General features: G+C 43.6%; 1 protein-coding gene across 2 annotated transcripts in view; it reads left to right on the top strand.

The window, feature by feature from the left end:
- PSAT1 (phospholipid sterol acyl transferase 1) overlaps positions 1-16,652 on the top strand; it is a 259,587-nt gene that overhangs the window by 105,080 nt on the left and 137,855 nt on the right. For both annotated transcript variants that reach the window (XM_087690727.1, XM_087690728.1), the window contains exons 6-7: positions 11,651-11,861; positions 11,953-12,124. In XM_087690727.1, coding sequence (XP_087546853.1) covers positions 11,651-11,861; positions 11,953-12,124 — 383 coding nt within the window. The remainder of the gene's footprint in view (positions 1-11,650; positions 11,862-11,952; positions 12,125-16,652) is intronic.

The raw sequence follows: 16,652 nt of genomic DNA, 5'->3' as shown, positions 1-16,652 counted from the left end.
AAGATCTTTGGTGGTGGCTTCACCCTTCTTTTTCAGGGTTTACTTTTCATTCCGCACAATATGCAACTACTTGGTCGCGGTTGGACTAAATGTATATCATGCAGGGGGATGATTTTCTTCCCGAGATGCTGGAAATGAAGGTCTTGCAGCAATATGCATTGTCGGACCATTTCCCCCTCCAGCTTGAGATGCGGGCACAACCTATTGCACATTTTATGCAGTTGTTGGATAGGCTCCCTTTACGTTTCAACTCCTCTTATTTGAAGCATCCAAATTTTCAGGGCTATATGCAGCAATTGATTGAGAGGTTCTTATTGGACTTCGCCTTTGAGGGCTTGGTTTCATTTGCACGGCTGCTCTCTAATGTGCAGCGGGTTGCTCGGCAGTATGGGATTCATCATGCCTCTCTTTGTCGGCGACGTCGACATGCAGCAGAGAACTCATTGGCTTTGGTCCGTTCCTTGCTCGTGGATACCCCAGATGATGATTTTCTGCTGTCACTGGAGAGGCGTTTGGCCCATCTTATTCAAGTGTTTCAGTTGAAATCTTATCAGCAGGCCAAGCTGCATAACTTGACTGACACATTGCAAGATAGTGCCTGCCAGTCTCATAAGTTCTTTGGTGCCTTGCATGCTTCTCCTGCTTGCGAAAATATGACTAGACTCCAGGATTCGGAAGGTCGCATGGTCACTGATCCGCAGACCATTGTCAATATGTGCAGAAATTATTTTATGGAACTTCTTGGTTCTTCTCCCTCGCGTTCTAGCCAGGTTACGCATGCCCGCTCGGTCTTCTATCATCTGGTCCGCCAGCAGGTTCCACTTGATATGCAACCCACTTTGGAGGCAGATATTTGCGAGGAGGAGTTTATGGATGTTTTGTTGCACCTGCCTAAGGATAAAAGTCCTGGTTGGGATGGTCTCACTAATGAATTCTTTGAGAACTCGGCCACGCAGCTGGTGAAGCCATTGGCGGTCATCTTTCAGTAGGTTTGGGAAACAGGGGTCATGCCTTCCTCATGGAAAGAAGGCCTTATCAAACTGATTCCAAAGGTCCCTTCGCCGTCAATGCTGCAACACTGGAGACCAATTTCTTTGATGGGCTCGATGTATAAAATCTTCTCCAAAGTGCTGGCGAATCGGCTTCACAAGCACCTTCCAGCTATTGTGCATCCTTTCCAATATGGTTTCATTAAGGGCCGCAACATTTTGCATAATATCTTAAATGTGCAAATGGCTATTGACTATGCGCGGCACTCCAGTCAGGAAGTGGTATTGATTCAATTGGACTTTGAAAAGGCGTTTGACTATGTGGACTAGTCTTTCATTGTAGATCTTATGTCTGCTTTGGGTTTTGGTACTCGGATGTCCCGATTGATCTACACCATTAGTGCTGCGGCTTCTTCAAGAGTTATGCTCAATGGTGGGGTTACAGAGCCATTTGTCCTTGCACACTCGGTCAGACATGGTTGCCCTTTGAGTCCTCTCTTCTTTGCCCTGGCGACTCACCCGGTCCTTTCAATGTTATCCTCAATGGCGGCTTCTGCTCAACTGGCAGGATTGTCTCTTCCTTTGGGGCAGCACTTCATTAGCCAATCTTTGGCTGATGACACCTTTATGATTTTGCGGGAGGACAGGGACAACATTCGAAAGGCATTAGATGTTTGGACGCTCTTTGGTCAGGCCTCTGGTCTTCGCATCAATGCCTTTAAATCAGCCATACTCAGTTTCACGGAGCCTGATTTACAGTCATTAGGCTGGCAGGTCCAGGTGGTTTCCCGTGGCTCCATTGTCAGGCATCTTGGATACCCATTGGGGGTGGATGTACGGCCAAAGGACCTACTGGAGTGGATTTCACAAAAACTGGCGGCGAAGTTTATGTATTGGAAGTCGCAAGCGTGGCCATTCCATGTCCTCCTCAAAGTGGCTCAGACAATTACGCTACCAATGCAAACGTATTTCCTGCCATTGCTGCCGTGGACGCCTACTACTTTGAACGCTCTCACTCATCCCATTCGTTTCATGCTATGGAAGAAGGATTTATTGCAGGCAGGTATTTCGTGGTTTTCATGGTCACATAGATGTACCCCTAAACGCATGGGTGGTGGAGCTATTTTGGATGCAGAAACTCATATGCTGGCTCTTCGTTGGTCTCTTTTTCGTGCCATGTGTGTGGATCATCACCCGTGGACCATCATAGCTCGTTATTTTCTTGAGGACAACGGGCTACGCCATGGTAATACATGACTTCGGGCCTCCTGGTGGCATGTCCTTAATGCTGACTCTCGATTTTCCAGTCCCTCTTCCTCTCTGTTACTGCACTTGGTTGGCTCTTGGAAAGTGGTGCTTCAAAAGGCCTGTTGGCATCCAGTGGGGGAGCGCTTGCAGACTAACTTCTTTCGGCTGGAATTATTGGCAGTATCGCGATTACTTTCATGGGAAGACAAACATGAGCTTAGACCGAGATTTAACCGCATGGGCCGTTTAGGAGTGACTTCGATTGCGGATGCTACCCTTGCCACTCGCAATGTCCTTGCATCGTTTCGAACTGCTAGGAGACTTTTTAGGATCTCGCGCCGATACCGTGGTTTATGGGAACAGCTTTTGTCGGAGCTTCAGGGTAGGCAACCCTTTCCTGCCCTGGCTGTGGATCGTCCTTGGCAGGACTGGCACCTTGCAGGCCGGTTGAGTATGGAAAAGGCCTCTACTAATCAGGTGTATCATCTTCTCATTCAAGATCACCAATGGCTGGGTGTGAAAGCTAATACTGTTTGGGGACTGTGGAAATCGCAGTCATGGTGGCAGGCAACGCTGATGGAGGGCTGGCTGAATAAGGCACCTTTCAAATGCAAGGTCTTTCTTTGGGGGGTAATGATTGGTAGTCTTCCTTTTGCCTCGGCCCTTTCCAAGCGTCGAATCTCGAATGGCAATTGTTTCTTCTGTACCACTACTGCGGAATCGCCCCGACATCGTTTTCTTTCTTGCCCGCTCGCCAAGAATATCTGGTCACTCTTGTCGCAAATCTGGCGCGCAGTGGTGGGGTCCTCACTAACTCCTTTCGATTGGGTTTTTGTGCGCCCAAAGTATCCCACACCGCCACATTTACATATGAAGATCTTATTTCACTTTTTCAGATACTGGGGTTGCTGGCACATTTGGACCACGCGCAATGTTTTTCTCTTTGATTTTCGCCTCTAGTGTACCGAGACAAATTGCCAGGCGTAAAGGGCTCTTGCATTGGCAGCTAGATCTCATCCGGCACTCCGACTTGCTCCTTCGGGAGGATTTGCTTCCTTGGCATATGGCAATTGCCTTTGGGTCGTTGCCATGATTGGTGTAACCCTTTTTAGTGCATTAGTACGGGGATTTCCCACACGTCGGCCTAGGGCCCTCGTGTCTCGTGTAATCATGTAATCATGTAATCTTGTACCTTTTCGTAATTAATACAATTGCCTTTTACGAAAAAAAAGAGAGAGAAGAGGTGAACGGAAGGTCGACGATGGCGGCTCCCTGTCCTGCGCGTCGCCTTGCCCTCCGCCTCCCTGCCCTGCGCGCCTGACCTGCTCGATGCCGCCCGTTTGCGTGCCGTTTTCCTGCTCGACGCCGTCCGTCTGCGTCCGTCTGCCCTGCCGTCTGCAGTCCTGTCCCCCTGTGTTACCTCGTACGCCTGCCTGCCCGTCGCCTGCCCGGTCGCCTGCTCCTGACGCCCCTCGCCTGTCCCGTCGCCTCAACATACAGAACCAAGATAATCAGGCTGCTATCTGCAGTGATCGACTTGACTTCTATGGAAACCTTGAGATTGCATAAATGTATTAAACTTATCTGCAAATCTTTCAGGCTGGTGCATATATATGTCTTCATGCACATCACCATGTAAGAATGCAGTCTTTATATCCATCTGTATGATCTCCATATCTTCAGCTGCAATCAAGCCCAAAATGGTTCTTAATGTAATCATCTTGGCTACAGGAGAGAAGATTTTATCAAAATCAATTCCATGTTTCTGCTTGTATCCCTTCACAACCAATCTTGCCTTGTACTTTGGTGAGGAATCAGAATTGACCTTCATATTGTAAATCCATTTGCATGAAAGTGTTTTTTGCCCTTTAGGCAACTGCACCAAGTCCCAAGTGCAATTATTCTCAAGAGATTCCATTTCTGGCAACATGGCTTTGTACCATTTCTTGCTGTCTTGTCTGTCCATTGCTTCCTTGAAGCAAGAGGGTTCACCACAGTCTGTCAACATGATGTAATCAGCCACATTGTTTGCACCAGGAATGAATCTATTAGGTTGTCTAGTAGCCCTAGATGATCTCCTAACCCAATGATCATTGTTTGCTTACTGTTGAGCATTTTCAGCTTGCTGTCCTGGCATTTTAGCCTGCAAATCAGCATTAACAGCTTGCTGTCTTGGCTGTTCCTGCACATATAGTGGCGCATTATCATGGGCAATAGCTGGCTGATCATTTCCAACATCATTTTCTGCATTTACAGGGTCATTTACAGCAAGTATTTGCTGCTGTACAATGGGCACATTTTGCTGCCCAAAGGTATTTCTTCTTGGAATACAACCCTACGGACCTCCTCAGTCTTTTCGGCTTGTTGATGCATCGGATCTTCCCGGAAGAAAATGTCATTGTTGCGTACTACTTTCCTTTTCTCGGGATCCCACAGTCTATACCCCATTTCATCCTCGTCACCATATCCTAGGAAAATACATTTACAACACTTTGGGTCAAGTTTGTTGCGCTTTTCTTTACAAATGTGCACAACAGCGTTGCAGCCAAACACTTTGAGGTGAGCATATGAAGGTGGCTTGCCCGACCACGCTTCTTGGGGAACTTCCCCCCCCCCCCCCCCCCCCCCACCAAAAGACATGTTTGGTGATGACTGATTAATCAAGTGTACGGCTGTCATAACAGCCTCTGCCCAAAAACCATGGGGTAATGTAGCATGAGAGATCATTGTACTAACCTTATCCTGTATGGTCCGATTCATATGCTCTCCAATGCCATTTTGGGGTGGATTATGAGAAGCAGTGAGCTCCCTCTTTATCCCTTTGCTGCCACAAAATGCGTGAAAGGCCTTGGACACATATTCCCCACCATTGTCAGAGCGAAGATACTTAAGTGTCTTATCAGTCTGATTTTCAACCAATGCCAAGAAGCTTTTGAACTTGTCAAGCACTTCATCCTTGCTACGAATAGGATAAACCCATACCTTCCGTGTATCATCATCGACAAAGGTGACAAATTATTTCTTTTTCTTTGAAGATAATCCTGGCATATGATGCACATCGAAATGTACTAATTCTAGAGGAGAAGATTTCAGCGAAAGAGACTTTTTATGAGACGTCTGTACATGTTTACCATAAATACAATGATCACAACGCTCAAAATCACCATAACGAAGACAAGGCAAGTAACCCAAACGAGAGAGCATTTTCATTTCAGTTTGACTCATGTGTCCCAACCGGCCATGCCACAAAGAAACACTTGGCTGCTCGGTCACGGCAACAACATGATCACTCACACTAGATACATGGAGAGGATACAAGGTATCACGTTTACAACCTCTGGCAATCACTCTAGATCCCTTACAGATCTTCCACTTCCCATCACGAAAGGTGGTTTGAAATCCATTGTCATCTAGCTGCCATGTGCTAATCAAGCTCTTCTTGAGCTGAGGTACATGCTATACATGCTGAAGTGTGAAGACAGAACCTTGCTGAAACTGCAACTGCATACTGCCAATACCTGCAATGTCACATGCATAGTTGTGTCAAAGATGAACAACACCATGTTGACCCCCTGTATAGGCAGAGAACCACTCACGATGAGGGGTGACATGAAAGGAAGCACTTGAATCTAGAATCCAAGTATGCATGTCATCATGTATATGTGCACCAAAGTGTGAAGAGACAAAGAGTACGTCATTCCCACTGTCACTGTCATGAGTGACTATATTCACCTTTTCAATTTTGACACTGCTCTTCTTAGGCTGACTCTCTTTCTTCTCTTCCTCGCTAGCATCTGTCTTCTTGGCCTTTCCTTTCTCTTTCTTCCATTTGTAGCAGTCATGTTTAAAGTGACCCTTCTTGCCAAAATGATGGCATTCAACATTGCAATCAGATTTGCCTTTTTGCTGTGATCTGCCCCTAGTATGCAAAGCACTAGAAGACTTACTGGATGCATTGTTTTGTCAATTCATTTCTTCCATGAGTAGAGCACTCTCTACATCAGCATACAAAAGGATCACATTAGAATTGCTCATAGCAGTCCTGAATGTATCCCAACTCTTTGGCAGAGTGCAAAGCAAGACGTAGCCTTAAATTCTTCATCAATCAAGAACTTCAAGGCAACCAATTGGCTGAAAATGGAGTTAAACTCACTCAAGTGAGTAGACATTGATGTACCCTCTTTGATACGCAAATCCATAAGCTTTTTCAGCCAATACACTTTGCTTGCAACACTCTTCTGTGTATACAGTTCTTCTAGTCATGTCCAAATAGCATATGTAGAATCCAAACCTTCAATGTTAAACAGGAAGGCATCCAGCTGGCTGAAAATGGAGTTAAACTCACTCAAGTAGAAGCCAATACACTTTGCTTGCAACACTCTTCTATGCATACAGTTCTTCCAATCTAGTCCAAATAGCATATGCAGAATCCAAACCTTCAATGTTGAACAACAAGGCATCAGAAATTGATAGCTTGATGGTTGAGCGTGCAAGCTCATTCAACTCATCCCAATCTTCTTGTTCCATGTTTGCGGGCTTTGCCCCTTTGGTCTTAATCGACTTTGCCTGCTTCTTCTTCTTCTGCAACAAGATATTGTAGCATTGTTTATGCCAGACAACAAAGTTATGTGCTCCTTCAAGCTTCTTAATGTGGATGAGATTACTACTGTCACTGCTACCAGCCATGATTTTCAGCCCAAATGTGACCAGAAAATTCAGCAAATGCAGGCCCAAACTGTCACACAAGTGACAAGGTACAAACAAGTACCAACCAGCAATAAGACTCTACCTAGAAGCAAAAATTTCAGATCTGTAAGTAAATTTTCAGAAGCACCAAACCATGTTCTACAATGCTCCACAACTGATTACAGCTGTTCCAAGGGCAAATACATCACATTACATGAGAAGTCCTATACTTTAGCTGCAATTTCTGTTGTACATGTACCCACGGGCATAGAATTTGACATGCACGGTCGAAAGCCCCAAAAATCTTTGTGGTCAAAGCATCAACCATACATCTGCACTGTCTCTGACATGCATAGAACAAGCCAATTGTGCCAAAATAGAGCAATTTTGGCGAAACCTTCAAATTTTTCCAAGTGCTAGATGTGCAAATTGCATGGAATTAAACCCGTATGTACATGAAATGACCAAATGGCGCACAAATTTTGCCCAAACAGCTAAAGCCCCAAATTGCACGGGGTCCAATGTGCATCAATGTGGAGAATTTGGCTAATTTTCAGCCCAATTTTGCATGTACATGAAAAGCCCCAAATGTCGGAGGCAAAATGTCACAAATTTCTGCAATTTCTGAGACAAATTGTCTTGTCGTGCATCACAATCCCCAAATCTGGGAAAAGCCGCAAATTTTTGGGTGAAGATTGCATAAATTTCAGTGAAATTGACTCATCCAAGCAAAAATTTCACTTGCATTTGAGAATTCCCAAAAAATTTCTGAGGCGTATGCATTCAATGTCTGCAATTTATGGTCCAGAGATCATTGCAATATGTGACAGGCACCAAATTTGGGAAAAGCTCCAAAATTTAAGAGACAAATTTGCACAGATTTGCCTTCTGTGCTTTTATGTGTGAACATCTGGCAGAGAGGTGAAAATAAGATGAAGTAGATTAAAAAAAAAAGACCGTTGACCTTCTGCCTTTGCTTGTTTTTCGTGCAGTCGAGAGAAACCTGTCGCCCGTCTCATCGAAGCTCTCCGGTCCTGCCGCGTAGAGAAACATGTCGCTCATCATGCGGAAGCTCTTCGGTCTCGTCACACAGCCATATCCTGTCACCTCCAAGCTCCGTATCCGGTTGCTATAGCTGTTGCAGGTCATCCTGGCCGTCGCCTAAATAAAACGTATCTTGTGGCATGCCAGTTGGCCTTTGTTTGATAGTTAACCCTCCCATCGACTGTTAGTCTTGTACCTGTCAGGAGCTCACCTGTCAGTTGCCTTGTCGAGCTTGCAGCAACTGTCGGCCATGACATGCTCGCCTTTTGTAGCCTGTCTCACTTCTGACGTCTCGAGAAGCGTGCACTCCTTGCTCGCTCTGATACCAGTTTGTCAAGTTCGGAGGGCGTGAAGATCGAGACACGCAGTGCTTGCTAGCAGCAGAGAGAATGAGAGAGAGTGTAGAGTAGTCAGGAGTGAATACGATTTTTGGGTATAATGACGAGTGTACCACTTTAGGTTTTTAGATAGATATATATATATGAAAGTACAAGTGCTAAGGGTGTGTTCACACCCGAGCACATTTAAAAAAGGCACGAGGGCCTTTATTCCCAACAAAAAGTTCAAAGTGGTTCCATTGTCTTTGTAGTTCTTGGTAGGCCACTTGACAAACCAACTCTTTAGGGATCAACCCCTTAGGTTCTCTTCTTTAGATCCCAGCACCCTTAACATGGAGCCATCAATAAGGCACCTATGCAAGTTGTATTAGAAGCTACATTCAATTCCTAGTGGATATGCACCTCTACCCATATGGGGCATTCTGAGGGTACCAAATAAACTACTAGAAATGGCATCACATTAATAATTCTAAGAGCATCATAAGTTTGTACATACATCTCAAGCCTCCAATGTCTTTTATCTAAAAGAAACAGAATATGAGATGTCTACTACTGAGGCAAATGCATATGACAACTACCAATCCACCACAAAAAGAGAGGGGGCAACTGCAAAGAAGAAGTAGGGAACCTGTAAAGGAGAAGAAGAAGGAGACAAGAACTCTTACCTACCTTTGAGACAACTGACCTTGACTTGTCTTGTCCACTTTTGGCATAGTTGACATGGGATAGGTTTTGGGGACGAGGGTTGAATGGGGACAAGAATAGAATTGTCCTCCTGTGTCATGACAAGAGAAGGCTATAACATGGAGATAGAGAAAGGGTACAAGGATGGGATGGGATTGGAACGAGAAACTAGAAAATGGCCATCCCTTATGACTATGCTTTTTGGGCATGGAGGTACTCTAGCATTTGGGAGAGAGATTCATATCAGAACAAAATAATGCCCTTCAGATACTAGAGGAGTTTCTGCTTGTTGAGGCCACTCTAATGGTGACCATGTTGGATCTAGCTCTCATAATTACAAAGGACTTGGATGGATCATGAAACATCCCCCTAGGATCCAACTTGCACATGAGGCATGACACAAGCCATACCCAGGGCAAAGAATAGAAAGAAAATTGACATAAAATCACTTCCCAAGCATAGAGCCAAATGGGCTCACTCCCAAGCTGGGGGGGCTAGCAGCAAATCAGATCATGACCACATCCCAAGAGCTACTGTCCCTTACCACCAGCCCACACCATCCTAGCATTGGACATATTGCCTTACGGGTCAAGAGTCGAAGAGTGGTGATCACACAATGATGTGCACAGTAGGGCCTTGAGTCCTATAACTAGGACTTGACTGCCCTAACCCTAAACTGCCCCTAATGCATTTGCACTAGAGTCTAGCTCACTTTATGACCATTGTGACCAATGCTATTAGCACTTATTTGGATGTCGAAGGATGTAACACTTCCCCCTTACAAATGATTGCTATCCCCAACAATATCTTTAGGGATGAAGTGGTGAAAATGACTCTTCAATGAATGTATCAATTGCAATAAGACCTTCACCTTCTGGTGGTTCTTCCACTTGACTAAATACTAGATATTGGAATCAATTTGGGTTAGAGTGGAATGTAATAGTAGAGTCCTCGACACATGACTTCCTCAATCAGGACTATGAGCTCACCTTGCTCTAGCCATTCTTTTAAATGACTCACGTGTAACACCCGGTGAGCTGAGATATTAAATCCAACTTGTAAGACATATTATTTATATTCTTAGTAATCTGAAAAGAACCACAATACCTCGAAGATAACTTATAGCACTTGCTAGTAGTAATTGTATTGAGGATTTGGGACTTTAAGCCCTTTTGGATCACTTAGATGCTTATGATCTTTCTCCATTTCTTATATTCTCCCATATTAATCCATTACACGTTGCTCACGTGATTTTTCCACACTCATGCTTGTGCCTCATGCACTCTTCATGACTGCACATTTCAACACCCCCCTTCAATTATGAGTTGGGTTTCACTTGACAATGACTGTGTCCTCATGCACTCTCCTTGTGATACATGTGGCTTTCTTATATGTCTTGTCTTCAGAATTGCTGGAGGTCTTACTTGGATGTGGTCCCATATCTGATCCATGAAGCTTTTATGTCCTTTTGCTGTCAATTATGTGTAAACTTATTTCTGATTGCTCTTTATTATACCTTTCGATTGGTTGCTCAGATCATGATTGTGAGGCCATGAACAGCTTTGAAAGGGGGTTTAATCTCAAATATGATGCTTGAAACTCTTTCAGATCACCAAGTCTCTTTCCAGAGTCTGTTTGTAAGTAGTTCAGCTCCATAGTCTGCACGTGATGTGCAGAGATGTTGGCCCAGCCTACTGGCAAGAATGGCTGCTCTGATACCATGTTGAAGATTTGATGATGACTGAAGTGCATGTACATAAGCAGCCTCCTAACTCTTGTCACCTTACATGTGGAAGAGCTCTTGCATCCACCTCAAAAGTTTGTGATCATTTAGATGCTTTTCTTCTCTCTCCATTTTTTCTTATATTTTTTTTCTGAAAAAAGGTGTGGCTAATTAATTACTTAGAAGAAATTTACAAAGAAGTACAAGTGCTCAACAGTCTAGCTGGAACTATCTGTAAATCAGAAATTACTCATGTATACAAGCCGCTCAAGGCGGTTTGGGGGATGGGGGATAGAAGCCATGGAGGGGGAAGGTAATACCAAGGCCGCCTGTAATGCCGAAGTTCTTGTTGGTGCTGAGTCACCTTGTAGTTGATCCAGGTGGTAGCATGCTTTCCAAATATGCCACTTTGAGAGGCTCCCAATGATCTTTCAAGCCTCTAATTGTGACACCACAGGATCCAATACCTGGTGCCTGGGCAAAGTCCCCAGGCCTACCATGGCACATGAGCATGTCTTGTTGGTGAAGATTGTGTCATGCATCTCTGCCTCATTCAGCAAGTACTAAGTAGTGGTCCATTTCTTCTTGTATACGTCCATTCATGCATTACACTAATGCTTGCACCTCATGCACTCTCCATACTTGCACATTTCAGCAAAGGTTGTACACTTGATAGAAGAGGACCATGACAATCTTCTCACACCAGAAAAATTGTATTCAGCAGCTCAGACATGATGTCGAAGAGCAGGGCCCAATGGAAGATTGGGAATAATCATCTTCTCGTATAGATGTTGTTGATGACCAACACAAAAACCTTATATGCTAGAATTGTGCTGCATATCTATAGAAGGTGTTGAGACTAGTTCTTATGTCATGCTGTTTGTGAAATGGATAATGATAGAGGGATACTTTATCTTTGGTTTGTTTTTTGTTTTCAGGGAACTGCTCGTCTAATGTGCAACTCATTCAGTTCATCAATCTGGATGCTACCATTCTCTAAGAACTGCCATGCAGGACATAGATCTATAAAAAGATCAAGTCATCTTGTCAAGGATGATGCAGCAGCAGTTTGTGATGATAATGAATATTCCATAAGATCATCAGGGTGGCCTGTAGATATTGTGCAAGTAGAGGTTCCTGAGAATCCAGGCATGTGTAATTTAAGCTCCATGCTGCACATAATTATGTTGTAACAAATCACTGAATAGTAATGTGGTCTCATTGTGGCATGCTACTGAAGGTTCCAGTTTCTCTCAGAGCTATATGTCACTGTCAGAATCTTTTACCGATACCAACTGTTCTCCAACGACACGGTGGTCATTTTCAGCTCGTGAAGTAGCAGATGGAACATTTTTTAGTGCTGTTGAAACGCTTGATGAAGACATAAAAAAGGTTCATCATCAGCTGAAAAAGTATATAGCCTGAAGCCTTTGTGTGGGAGTGTAGATTAGGTTTAAGTGGTGGCTTTTTGGTGCTGCTTTTTAATTTGTGCATGCTGATTATGCAACTCTAGTAATGTAAGAAACTGTGACTGGGCTTCTTAAACTGTGTGATTTGGTTGTGCTTCTTAATTTTTCATGTTGATTAACTTTGTACATGTCGATTATGCAGGTCTCGTAGTAGTGCATTTGTAGGGCTCCATGATACTTTACTTTGCTGAGTGTTGGCTGCGGGTGGGGGCCCAGTCCACATCATCTTGCATTAGTATATGTTTGTCTATCTGTGCCATGTAAGCCAAAGAAACTCCTTGAGGTATGTGAAATGGAAGAAGGTAGGCAGCTTCACCATGCAACTCATTCGAGCTTTCAACCTCCCTATTCAATTGCTAGTCATGGATGCTTGAATAAAGCAAGGTGCAGATCTAGCTTCCAAGACTTCCCCTGCAGCCTCCTCCATGGGAGATGCTTAACTTAGAGAATAAGTGCTCCTTTCACTTCATCTTTCGAAGCCTTGCCTTTCCAAATCGGAAGGGAACCCAATCATCTTTGCCAAACTCCACATGTTTGTAGTGATGGACTTTTGCTCTCGTATGCTTTTCCTCTGATCTTTGAAGAGCTTACTTCACTCTTTTGTGGGCTTCATCTATACTTTCAACATGCTTATCTACCTCAAGATTTTATTCTTTGTATGTAGAATGGATGGAACCTTCTTGCCACCTTCAACTATCTCAAATTGAGCCACAGACTACCAAGAGTGCAAAGGAAAAGCTCCCACATGTCTTATGCTCTGAGACACACTTCAGAAGATCTAGGACAATAGAAATTACTGCTTTGATTGTTCATTTGTCTATGGATGAAATGAAGATGAGAACTTCAATGTAGTATTGATATTCTCAAATCCCTCCCCAAAACAAGCTGCTCATTCTATGAGAGTGCGCAATGGAAAGAGGAAAGAGAACACAAGAGAGAGAGGAACAATGTGAGTGCAATGGCTCAAGATACAAGGCTGCAAAAATCATCCCTAACATGCAGCTGTATGCGTCAATGTGGGCGCTAGATGGTAGTAGGGGGATGAGAGAATGAGGAGGGCTGGTTGATCATGAAGGATCAATGATGAATAATGGATAATGAAATTGGGAGGGCAAGTTGTCTATATATATATAGGTGAAAAAGAGGCAAAACCATAAATCTGATCAAACCACTAAAAAATAGCCAAAAGTGCACTGAAGGAAATGCACTAATGTGCCTTTCATCTAAAGTGTCTAAAACTCATAAAATGACAGACAAAGACAATGTTTGAGTTCCTAATGGCCTCATCTAAGGCTCATAGGCAAGAGAGGACCACACAAGATACACATGACTACTAAAACCCCCTCTCAGATCTTGGATGTGGTGGAAGGCCAAAGGAGATGTGGATTCGAGGGTGGTAGGAAGAGTGTCAATGATGATGTAGTTCGTCGATGAGGAAAGCCAGCTAAGGAGCAAGACATCCTCTCCATATAAAAAGTCGATCAAACGGAAGGCCACCAAAGGGCAATGGAAATGGAGAGGCCTCAAACATATTACTCTAGAAAACTCCAATCTGGGATGGGTGAGCCAAGCCTCTAACCCAACTATGAGACGATAGTGAGAAACTATCAAAGGCGCCATAAGTTGCATAGAAGCACTAGGAACCAATGGCCAAGTGGTAGGGCATGGTGGCTCGATGACTAAGAAAAAGGGGTAGCCGCATAAAAGAAAGGCCTAAAGTAGATTGGAAACCTTGAAGAAACTCCTCATGATTCTGGAAAGCCCTGTCTAAAGTACAAAGGGCCAAGAAATCCATAGCCACATTACCAATATCATCCCCTTTTGAAAGGGATGGGAAGCACGGGGAAACCACTAGAGGAGATGGTGGGGGATGGGATGAAACTTGTGGAATAGATGGTGCACAAGCGGAAATAGGGGCGCTGACGAGGCAACTCCACAACTTGCCATGGACGAACGACATCCAGTTGGCAACCTACACGAGGTCAACGGACCCCCCGTTACACCTTTCAAAATGGTTTTTTTAAAAAAAGAAAAAAAAAGGGAAAATCTCCTTTATTCCCTTTTTCTTTTGACGAGGTTTCAGACGTGGAGGCAGAGCTTCCATTTTTGTGCAATCTAGGCCCAGACATTCGGGGCTTGTCTAGACGGAGCACTGTTCATGCAAAATTGAGGCATTGGTGTTAGAAATTGCAGACATTGTGTGCATTTGAATTGGGGATTTAGCCAAAATTATTGAAATTTTGCTCATTTGAGTGAAATTTCTCAACATTGGACCCATAAAATTTGGGGCTTTTATCGTATTGGTGAAATTCTGTTTAGCTGAGTCAGACTGGCTGACATTGGTGCATATTTGGACCCGAAATAGTTGGGGCTTTTGCAAAATTTTGTGAAATTTTGCTAATTTTGCCCGGTTAATGCTTTTAGGAACATGTATTAATGTAATTGGGACAGATTGGTCGGTGAAATTTGGGGGTTTTGCTGAAATTGCTCTATTTTGGCACAATTGGCCTATTTTATGCATGTTAGAGACAGTTCAGATATATGGTTAATGCTTTGAGGACAAAATTTTGGGGCTTTTGACCTTCCGTGCATGTCAAAGTTTATACCCGTGGGTACATGTACAACAGAAATTGCAGCTAAAATTTGGGATTTCTCATATAATGTGATGCATTTGCCCTTGGAACAGCTATAATCAGTTGTGGAATGCTGTAGCACATGGTTTGGTGCTTCTGAAAATTGAATTACAGATCTGAAATCTCTGCTTCTACGTGGTCATTTATTGCTGGTTGGTACTTGTTTGTACCTTGGTTACTTGGATAACAGTTTGGGCCTGCATTTGCTGATTTTTTGGTCACATTTGGGCTGAAAATCATGGCTGGAGCAGTGACAGCAGTAATCTCATGCACATAAACAAGCTTGAAGGAGCATATAACTTTGCAGTTTGGCAAAAAGAGTGCTACAATATCATGTTGCAAAAGAAGCAGGCAAAGCCGATTAAGACACAAGGGGCAAAGCTCGCAGATTTGTAATAGGAGGATTGGGATGAGTTAAATGAGCTTGCACGCTCAACCATCGAGCTATCAATTTCTAATGCCTTGTTGTTCAACATTGAAGGTTTGGATTCTGCATATGCTATTTGGACTAGATTGGAAGAATTGTATGCACAGAAGAGTGTGCAAGCAAAGTGTATTGGGTGAAAAAGCTTATGGATTTGCGTAGGAAAGAGGGTACAGTAATGTCTACTTGAGTGAGTTTAACTCCATTTTCAGCCAGCTGGTTGTCTTGAAGTTCTTGATTGATGAAGAATTTAAGGCTATGTTCTTGCTTTGCACTCTTCCAAAGAGTTGGGATACATTGAGGACTGCTATGAGAAAATCTAATGCGATTCTTTTGTATGCTCATGTAGAGAGTGCTCTACTCATGGAAGAAATGAATCGGCAGAACAATGCATCCAGTAAGTCTTCTAGTGCTTTGCATACTAGGGGCAGATCACAGCAGAAAGGCAAATATGATAGCAAGGGACGTAGTAAATCACGTGGCAAACAGGAATAAAAGTGTTTTCTCGTTTGGGTTACTTGCCTGGTCTTCGTTATGGTGATTTTGAGCATTGTGATCATTGTATTTATGGTAAACATGCATGAATGTCTCACAAAAAGTCTCTTTCTTTGAAATCTTCTACTCTAGAGTTTGTACATTCAGATATATGTCAGATGCCAGGATTATCTTTAGGGGGAAAGAAATATTTTGTCACCTTTGTCGATGATGCTACACGGAAGGTATGGGTTTATCCGATTCGTAGCAAGGATGAAGTGCTTGACAAGTTCAAAAAATTCTTGGCATTGGTTGAAAATCAAACGGATAAGACACTCAAGTGTCTTCGCTCTGACAATGGTGGGGAATATGTGTCCAAGGCCTTTCACGCATTTTGTGACAGCAAAGAGATAAAGAGGGAGCTCATTGCCCCTGATAATCCATCCCAAAATGGAGTTGTAGAGCATATGAATCAGACCATACAGGATAAGGTCCGTACGATGTTGTCTCATGCTGCATTACCCCATGGTTTTTGGACAGAGGCTGTTATGACAGCCGTACACTTAATTATTTGGTCACCAAATAGGTCTTTGGGGAGGGGGGGTTTCCCAAGAAGCGTGGTCGGGCAAGCCACCTTCATATGCTCACCTGAAAGTGTTTGGAAGCAAGGCTTTTGTGCACATTTGTAAAGAAAAACGTAGTAAACTTGAGCCAAAGTCCTGTAAATGTATTTTCCTAGGATCTGGTGATGAGGGTGAAATGGGGTATAGACCGTGGGATCCCGAGAAAAGGAAAGTAGTACGCAGCAATGACGTTCTCTTTTGGGAAGATCCGATGCATAAACAACCCGAAAAAGCTGAGGGGGTCCATAGAGTTGTATTCCAGGAAGAAATACCTTGTGGACAACAAAATGTGCCTGTTGTACAACAGCAAATACTTG

This window comes from Lygodium microphyllum, chromosome 13 (assembly GCF_053477565.2).
Source record: "Lygodium microphyllum isolate KBCC chromosome 13, Lygodium_microphyllum_v1.1.10, whole genome shotgun sequence".
Lineage (NCBI taxonomy): Eukaryota > Viridiplantae > Streptophyta > Polypodiopsida > Schizaeales > Lygodiaceae > Lygodium > Lygodium microphyllum.
The sequence above is the reverse complement of the archived record's forward strand: the minus strand, read 5'-3'. Positions and strand labels throughout refer to the sequence as shown.